The sequence below is a fragment of the Telopea speciosissima genome, chromosome 4 (genome assembly GCF_018873765.1).
Source record: "Telopea speciosissima isolate NSW1024214 ecotype Mountain lineage chromosome 4, Tspe_v1, whole genome shotgun sequence".
Taxonomy (NCBI): Eukaryota; Viridiplantae; Streptophyta; class Magnoliopsida; order Proteales; family Proteaceae; genus Telopea; species Telopea speciosissima.
In genome coordinates, this window is record NC_057919.1 from 27,132,660 (window position 1) to 27,143,069 (window position 10,410).

Consider the following 10,410-nt stretch of genomic DNA (forward strand, 5'->3'; position numbering starts at 1 on the left):
GGCCAAGGCCCTTTCTGATGAGCTCAGTGCTGCAGGAAAACCCCTCCCCACGAAGGATTTGAACATACACATATTTCGTGCTCTTCGTCCTAAGTTTGAATCTATGGTTACTGCAATGATGGATTACAGAGAACCAATCTCCTACACTGAACTTCATGGGCTGCTCCTCAACCGTGAGTATCTCATTGCATCTCGCCAAGCCATGCCAGATCCGACTACCAATGCTACTGCCAACATTGCATCTCAACAGTTTCGCAGCCCTCTCTCTCACCCTTACGACCGTGGCTCTTCCATTGGTCATGGTCGTGGTCGTGGTAGGGGAGGCCGTGGTGCTCCAAATGGCCCTAGTGGATTTGGGCGTTCTAATGCTTATGCTCACAGTCCTTGTACAATCTGTGGTTAGACCAATCACCAAGCCCCAACATGTTATTATCGCAACAAACAACTTGGCCAACCCACCCAACCTGCATTTCCCTCTACCAATCTGTCATATACACAACCTTTTGCCTATCTAACTGCGAATCAACCACCATTGCTGTCCAATCCTCCCATGCAATACCCTCCCCAACCTAATCAGCCCCATTACACTCAACCGAATCAGCCCCATTACACCCAACCCCCACCGCCACCTACACCATCCGACCTTCACCATTGGCTTCCCGATACTAGCGCTACACATCATGCAACGCCTAATCTGCAATCTTTGTCCTCTTATACTCCGTACAATGGTAAGAACAGTCTTATGGTTGGTGATGGTAATTATGTCCCTATTTCACATGTTGGGTCTTCTTCTCTCCCTTCCCCTTCTCGTCCTTTAGTTCTTTCTAATATTTTGCACGTTCCATCTCTCACCACTTCTTTTCTTTCTGTCAATAAATTTGCTTCTGACAACGTGTTTTTTGAATTTCATGCCTCTCATTTTCATGTGAAGGATCCGACGTCCAATCAAATTCTGCTTATGGGGCCTAGTCACAATGGTCTCTACTACCTGCCGTTGATCCAGCCATCTCCTCCATCAACTCACCTTGCACATCTCACATCTTATGATCGTTGGCATCAATGGCTTAGCCATCCTAATGATCGTTCTCTTCGACTTATGCTTCGTGACATCAAGCTTCCTTCATCGCCTCACTTATGCTCCGCCTGCCAGATTGGTAAATCTTGTCGTTTAAGTCTTCGTGAAACCAATAATCGTAGCAATTTTCCTCTTGATTTGATATTTAGTGACATTTGGGGACCAGCCCCTACTATTTCCTCTCTTGGACATCGCTATTTTATTATCTTTGTGAATGATTTTACAAGGTTTATTTGGTTTTATCCATTAAAAGTTAAATCTGATGCGTTTACCACTTTCAAGCAATTCCAAGCCCTTATTGAAAGGCAATTTTCTAGAAAAATAAAAAATGTCCAAACCGATTTGGGAGGGGAGTACCGCTCCCTCACCTCCTATTTTGCCACTCTTGGCATCCATCATCATATATCATGCCCTCATACTCATGAACAACATGGCACTGTCAAAAGGCACAGTTGCCACATTGTTGAAACTAGGCTCACTCTCTTGGCCCACGGTTCTTTCCCACAGGCTTATTGGGATTGTGCCTTTGAAACGGTAGTGTATCTCATCAATTGGATGCCCTCTCCTACCATTGACAACGTTTCCCCATTTCAACTAGTCACAAATCATGCACTTGATTACAATTTTCTTAAAGTTTTTGGGTGTCTCTGTTTTCCCTTTCTTAGACCCTACAACAGTCATAAAATGGATCCAAGGTCTACTCCTTGTGTCTTCTTAGGGTATAGTTACCATCACCATGGTTACCGTTGTATGCATCTTGAGTCTGGGTGAATTTACATCGCTCGCCATGTTAGGTTTGATGAATCACACTTTCCTTTTCGGGAAGCAGCCAACACACCGCTCCCCTCCCCATCTTCACCCCCATCTTGGGTTTCCCTACCCCTCACCATTTATCCAGACCCACCCCTCCCACACCCACACCCACGCCACCACCTACCACGCCACCACCTCCTCCTACCCCTCCCCCCATCCAACGTGGACTCCACATCTCCCTCACCTAGCCCGTCCCCCACTCCATCTTCAACCCCTCCAACCACCCCCCACTCCGTACTCGCCTTCTAAGTGACCTTTATAATGACCCCTCCACTGCCTTACATACCCTTATTTCCCCTTCCCCAGCCACACCACCTCACCCAACAGAACCCACTTGTTATACTCAGGTTACTAAGGACCCTGAGTGGAGATTGGCCATGTCTGAAGAATTTGCAGCCCTATTATGGAATAGCACTTAGCCTTTAGTACCACCTCCTACCAATGTCAATGTGGTTGGTTGTAAATGGGTGTACAGGATTAAGCGGAAAGCAGATGGCACGATCGAGTGTTATAAGGCCCGCCTTGTTGCTAAAGGATTTCACCAACAGTAAGGCCATGATTATGGTGAAACTTTTAGCCCAGTTATAAAGCCCACGACAATTCGGACTATACTCACCATGGCCATATCTAATGGTTGGGCCGTTAGTCAGTTTGATGTTCAAAATGCCTTCCTACATGGCATTCTTAATGAAGAAGCATACATGGCCTAGCCTTAAGGTTTTGAAGATCCCAATCGGCCTAACCATGTCTGCAAATTACACAAGTCTTTATATGGGCTTAAACAGGTCCCCCGGGCTTGGTTTAGCCGTATCTCTTAGTTTTTACTTGGGACCGGTTTTCGGGCATCACAGATAGATCCATCTTTATTCATATATAAACAGGGCCACAGGGCAACTTATGTTCTGGTTTATGTAGATGATATACTGCTTACATGGAACCAAGCTACCCACATCACTACTCTACTCCAACAGCTGCCTTCGGAGTTCTCCATCAAGGATCTTGGTCGCTTGAGTTTCTTTCTGGGTATTAAGGCCATATACCAGCAGGATGGGGTTATTCTGTCTCAAACCTGTTACATTAAAGATCTCCTACAGTGAGCTGGTATGGCTGACTGCAAACCAGTTCTCACTCCAATGGCCACCACCATTAAAGCCTCCTCTGCAGAGGGTGTCGCACTCTCAGATGCAACTTAGTATAGGTCTATTGTTGGTGCACTTCAATATATTACCCTCACTCGCCCTGAGGTAGCCTTCTCAGTGAATCGGGTGTGCTAGTTTTTGTACAACCCAACTGAAGACCGTTAGTCCATGGTGAAACGGATTCTACGCTACCTCAAACACACTATTAAGTATAGGCTTTATATCACAAAATCCTCTTCCTAGGATCTTCAGGCATTCACTGATGCCGATTGGGCGGGTGATGGTGATGATCGAAAATCTACAGGTGGATATTCAATCTATATGGGCCCGAATTTAATCTCTTGGGCTTCAAAGAAACAAAAGATAGTTGCCGAATCATCCATTGAATCGGAGTACAAGGCTCTTGCCGATGCCTGTGCTGAGCTGACCTAGCTTCAGTCTCTTTTTGGCGAGCTCGGTCTGTCTACGACCCAGGCCCCCATGTTATGGTGCGACAACATCGGGGCCACTAATCTCTTCGCCAATCCGGTCTTTCATGCTCGCACTAAACACATAGAGATTGACTTCCATTTTGTGCGTGATAAGGTTGCCAAAAAGGAACTCCAGGTCCGATTTATTTCCACAAAAGACCAAATTGCGGACATTATGACTAAGGGGTTCGGTACGACACGTTATCTCTCGAATCTTCATCTTGAGGGGGTGTATCAGTCATAACAGCCTTCCTCTCTTGCACCTACCATTATTACATGCAATCCTACACTTACCATCATTACATGCAATCCCATGCAATCCTATCTTACCATTATTTATCTTTCTATTATTGTATGTAATCTCTCTCAATCCCATTATTCTTTCAATCACATCTCTCTCTATATGGTAAAGGTGATTGAGTTTCCAATCTTGTGGATTCCTCTCACCTCTCCTATATATATGTACACTCATGTAATCTCCAAAGCTTAAGGCATTAATATCAAATCTATTATCCAATAACAAATGAGAAAATGATTCAACCTCCTTAAGACACATGATGCACCTTGACGGAAATGAAATCCTCTTATGCTACACTTTATCATCATTGGATATTTTCCCATGATGTAGTTTTCAACCAAAAATGGAATGGAGAGGCAGTAAGCATTTGATCCATACCACAGACGACTAGGGAGGTTTGAGCTTACTCGAACGGATAGCCTCCCAAGCCGATTTCATAGAGAACTCAGCCAAAGGGGTAAGACCCGAAGGAGTACGAGTCCAATCACATACATCAGTTGCCTGTACATCTAGAATCTTAATTTCTTTGGCAAACCAAATTTAAGCTTCAAAAAACTTTACTTAACCTCTAGGAAAACCCAAGAAGATCCTGAAATAAAAGCAGCAACTCGGTTCGAATAATGTTGCAACATGCCCGAGTCCATATTTGACTTCTTTAAAATAGTAGAATCATCTAACCACCTATCAGACCAAAAATTGATATTCTAGCCATTTCCCACCATCGATTTCTCTTTTCTTGAAACAAATTCCCACATCCTTCTAATGCCCGGCCACACTGAAGAGGACTTATAGCCACTCTTCAGGGAACAATATTTGTTTAAAAATCTAGCACAAAATTACTCATGATGGAGTCTCCATGTTTGATTTGCCAAACCAGCTTATTGAAGCAGCTTTATTGATGTTACGCATTCGATGGATGCCCAGGCCACCCTCAGAAAAAGGCCCACAAACATCATTCTACTAGACATTGATCTTCTTGTTAGAGTCAACATCCCCAGTCTAGATAAAATTCCTCATCCACATCTCAATGATTTTAACCATGGAATCAAGTCACTAGTAGACAAAAAAATATATATGAACAAGCATACCTGAAATAACCAATCCAACCAGCTCCACCCTCCCAGCCATAGAAAGCAGCTTCACATTCTAACCTGACAAAGGACCTTTAATTTTATCCATCATGGGGAAAAGACGCTGACTAGAGACCCGACCTTTAAAGATTTTGACCCCCAAGTAATGACTAGGAAGAGAACAAGTAGGAACCTCCATCACCGATGATAAACGATGTCTTCGGGCAGGTCAAATGTTCTCTAAGAAAACTTTACTCTTCTCCAAATTGATATGCTGACAAGTCTTAGTATAGAGATAGAAAAAACTTTAAAATTTCTCACATATATAACTGATGCATTCATAAAAAAAAAAATGACATTAGAGAAAAGTAAATGAGAAGGAACTCACACACCTCTAGGCCCTGGGACATAACTTCTTCAGCCAGGATGAAAGGATTGGAGAGATGGAATCTCCTTGTCACAAACCCCTTTCCAACCCAAAGAATCCCACAATAACTCTGTTTAGAAGCACAAAAATTTTTGAAGACACTAGGATTTGATTTAACCATGAGATCCACTAGAGAGACCAAAGCTACGAAGAACATCAAAAAGAAAAGATCAAGTGTAGGTACCGCAATATGAATGGAGGATCGGTTTTCGCTTGGTCCCTTGGTAATAAGGAGGGTTGTTGATGTGGGGGGTTGGGATCATGCTTCATATACCAAAATAAATGGAGTACTTAGGATTAGGGCCTACGACCCAATGGGTGTAGCCCCATCTAGGGTAAGCGGAAAGGGTTACGTGATTCCATATAGTCTAGTTTGAGATTCTCAATAAGTGGTCAGGTCACTAGCGTGGAAAGGTATTATCACCCCATCTCACCCGGTTAGACCGGTCCCTCTACTAGATGCCTGATTTTGAACGTTTTCCTTTAATGATGTGTCCTATACCAACATGCAAGGCTAACTTGTGATGCCTCAAAACACACAAAAATATGCTAATCATAATTGTTGTAGCTAAAAATATCAATATGCATACTAGCATGAGTTTCTTTAATGGATGCAAGGTATACTAAAATGATTTATGGAAACTAAAACAAGAAGAGAAAAACTACAATTTGTAAATAAAAATTACTATTTACACTAAAACAAGCTACTTTAATGATCTACATCATGCCAGAAATAATACGAAAGAAAGAGATAGATACTTGTCACGAAATAAAAGAAATAAAAGAAAATGTACCAAATATGAAATATATGATGTCCCACGGCTCAGGTAGAGATGAACAATCGCTTCCCTCTCTCTTGTGGGATAGAGGAAAGACTATATAAAATGGATCCAGGTTACTCAGATTTCTAGTAGAGTAAAGGCTATAAAAGGGAATTTTGCTACTCAGACTTTGGGCAAAGTAACAGCTGCAAATGAGGTTTTCTCTATTTAGACTTCAGGCAGAGTAACGACTGAAAACGGATTCAAATCTGGTTAAGAATGGTGAAAAGTAGGGTTTGGGGTGATTCGGGTTACGGACAGGGTAATGGGAGTGTGGGCTTCAAACCAAGATGGATGGGGGGCTTGGAAGAAGGATCAAAAAGGAATTTTGGACACCAAAAACCAAGAAAACAAGGCAAAGGATGAGCTTCCTCGAAGCTGGGGTCTCCTCTCCTTCTCCTTTCAAATAGGGGTGCACTCCTATTTATAGGGGACCCGGTCGTCCGCGACACTGCAGATGAAACGTCGGCGCCACTATAAAATCTCATGGCATTGCGAATTTTTCAGTATGATGACGATCGCGGTACAATCCCTTTTAATTGTGGCTTCACAGTAAAGATACTGCAGCGCTACTGTAAACTCCACGGCACCGCGGATGTCCCTTTAAAATTTGGCTTGGATTATATCATTTTTTTTATTTTACAGTCCTTCACCTGTTAAACTTCATAGTAAATTTTGGTCTTCGTGTAGACACTGAATTTTGTCACCCCCAGTGATGATGACAATAGGACATGGATAAACATCAACATCTCTCTCAAAGAGGACTCTTGCATTTGCACCCAATCCTTATCATCCTCACATACCTAAAAATGATTCAAAAGCCTTTTTTCCAAAGGCTAAAGGAGGTACTATTCACCTTCCCAAGCACAACATCGTGATATCCCAACTGTAGTATCCTCCCCACGATGTCGTAAAAAGTGGGGACCACACCGCGTGCGTTAGCATATGGACAAACCCAAGGTATCATAGTATTTTTATTGCGGCATTTTAGTTTCCATTCAGCATTTGAAATTAAAAAGAGCTTTAGAATCATTTTAAGGGATGTGCGGAAAATATGACTTGGTTGGAAGTGCAAGAGTCCTCTTTGAGAGAGAGGCCGATGTCTATCCGTGTCCTGTTGTTTTCATCGCCGGGGGGTGACAAAATTCAACATCTACACCCTCGCTAAAGGGCTTGCAAAGAGGACATGATCAATTATTTCCATAGTCTCTCCACATTGTACACATTCCGTCTCCAATGGAATTTTTTGATGGGATAAAGCTTTCGTCGTTGATAATCCATCTACACATGCACTCCAAAAGAGTGATCTAATTTTTAGAAGAGTATTATGACCATCTTTGCTTCCACACATCCGATGACATTGCACTTCTCGAAGATGAAGATGATTCTAGAGATGAATCAATCATACTTTTAGCATATAGAACATTATAAGCAGACTTCAACACTAAAACAACCATTTAGGGCTCCTCCCCAGATTAAGGTATCATCCCTTAGAAATAAGGGTAGATGAATTTCAAGGATGCATTAACATCATTTGGATGAAGGTAGGATTCCATAAAATGGACCTACCAACACTTATTATCCTCATCAATAAGATCAGACACAAAATGCAATGCACATGTATCCGGGCGAGGGTGTTGTTGCTTGAAGTTGAATAGGCATGGAACCCATTGATCATTTGGTCCCCTTTCCCCTTTCACACTATAGCTTTGTTTGTATGCTTGAATCAATGTATAATTTCTCATGGGCATTATGGAATATTTTTGGGCACGTTTTGTTTCCTTTATTTTGGCACGTAGAGCATTTTTTTCAAGTTTAATACCATATATGACAAGAGTTCTGAGTAAGTTACACAGTCATAGTAACAAAATTTCATTTTTCTTTTCAAAGCTGATTTCACTTTCCTATCCTTTCTTTTACTTGTAACGAGCCAGAGGCTACAAGTACTTTGATTTCATCTGAGAAAAATTGTTATAAAATTTAACATTCCTCTATCTATTAAATTTTCTAATTGACCAAATACTCTTATCGATTAAAGATTGAAAACCAAGCATTCTTACTGAATATCCTTAATTGTTGATCAATCCTACCTTATCGATCAATCAACGGACTGACTAAATAAGTTGTTTTGTACAATGTACATTAAAAAGGGCAAACCTAGTGCACAAGACTCCTGCCACTGGGGGATCTGAGGAGGGTCATAATGTACACAACCTTACCCATGCTTTCATAGAGAGGCAGTTTTCAAACTCGAACCCATGACCACTTCGACACAATGGAGCAACCTTACCATTGTACCAAGGCTCGCCTTTTAATTCAAAAAATGTATTTAAAATGTACCAAAATGGAGATCTTTCAAGAATATCAATAAAGGCTCCTACGTCAAATAGTTTGACTCAAACTGCCGAAATAATGAAAACTTACCAAATATATAGTAACGCCCAAAGTAAATTGAACGAAACCGTATTCACTTTAACTCCTATATACTAAAATCAAAAGTGTATTTATTACACCCTTGTTAACACCATAGCCATACTGTTATATATGTTATAGAAGGTTCAGATGTTTGAATACTAAAGAAAAGCATGGAGAACCCCAAGCAAGAGTTTGAGTATGGTGCATGTATGAGAAATCATGCAGCAAACCTTGGTAGCCATGCCACAGACGGTTGTCTAGCATTCTACCCAACTATTGCTAGCTCCCTTTGTGGGGCATGTGATTGCCACAAGAATTTCCACCGGAAGATAGTTGTGGTAGACAGCGGTTGTGGTGATGATAGGAAGGAAGAGAGTAGGAGTCACACTGTGAAGGTTAAAACAGAGGAGGTGGAAGTGAGTGACAATAATAAAGAGGAAGAAGAGAAGCAGTTGCAGGAGCTCATGGTAGCAGAGCAGCTACGGCAACAACAGGAGCATCAAGTGGTGGTGCAGATGAGTAAGGGGAGGAGGCCAAGGACGAAGTTCACGTACGAGCAGAAGTGTTGGATGTTTGCATTTGCAACAAGTCTTGGATGGACAATGCAGAGAAATAGGTGGGATGAGATCAACCAATTCTGTCAGAAAATTGGGGTGTCAAGGCATGTTTTCAAGGTCTGGATCCACAACCATAAGAATCGTTAATACTTTCATTTGGGTTGGATTCAGGTTGGTGATGTGGGTAATTGGGGATAGGGTACACTTGTTTTTCCAAGTGGACAACCGAACCAATAGTCTGCCCTATGGCAGATATCGTCTCTAGTATATAACTTTTTTATGCAGAGTCAGTGTTGCTTTGTTCAATAGCTTACATGTAGGCTTTTATAGCCATGCCTTATTTCTTCCTATTTTATGTCATGTTTCTTCTTATTTTAGTTTCTTCTATGCAAAAAATGAAACTTCTTTTTTTCTCTCTCTCCCTCCCCTCCCCACTCTACCCACCTCCAAAAAATAAATAAATAAATAAATAAAACTCAATCATTAAACTAGATCGTGATCAACCCTTTGATTACGGTCTCCATACTTATTTGTTCCATGATTATCACTTAAAAGAGTTATATTAAGTTCTTTAAGTGATATTCTCCCATCATTGTTGTATTTTAATTAGTTGTTAAATAATCCAATTGAAATTTTTTTATTCCAGAGAATAATAGTTAGGAAGAATCTAGACCTCACTCCCATCTTTAATGGGGTATGTTCTTTCTTTTTTGAGAGCAAGGGCAATGGAGGAGAAGATGACAGAATCATTCGCACGGGACCCACATAGTGAGAATAAAAGAGAGAAAATAACAAAGAATCCTATGTGAGAGAGAAATAGTGAATGGACATGCTTCCAGGTGAGGGTGTTGTAGCCTGAAGTTGGGTAGGCTTGGAACCCATTGAACATCCCAAATATTGATTTGGTCCCCTTTCCCCTTCACACTATAGCTTTGTTGTATGCTTGAATCAATGTATAATTTCTCATGGGCATTGTGGAATATTTTTGGGCATGTTTTGTTTCATTTTTTATTAGAAATAGAGGGTTACATCAAATGGCAAATTAAGTAAGTGGCATGTAAGGCATTTTCTCAAAGTATAATACCACATATGGTAAGAGTTCTAAGTAAGTTTCATAGTCATAGCTACAAAACTTTCATTTTTCTTTTCAAATCTGATTTCACTTCCCTACCCTTCCTTTTACTTGCAGCATGTATGATGTTTTCATCTGAGAAAATTGTTATACAATTAGACATTATTCTTATCTATCAAATTTTCCAATTGACCAAATACTCTTATCGATCAAAGATTGAAAATCAGGCCTTCTTACAGAAATCCTTAATTGT

General features: G+C 41.1%; 1 protein-coding gene across 1 annotated transcript; it reads left to right on the forward strand.

Moving 5' to 3' along the window:
• Positions 1-8,698: 8,698 nt before the first annotated feature.
• Positions 8,699-9,232, forward strand: LOC122659139 (zinc-finger homeodomain protein 11-like). Its single transcript, XM_043854287.1, has one exon. It carries the CDS (start codon positions 8,699-8,701, stop codon positions 9,230-9,232), a length of 534 nt encoding a protein of 177 aa, XP_043710222.1.
• The last annotated feature ends 1,178 nt before the right edge of the window (positions 9,233-10,410 follow it).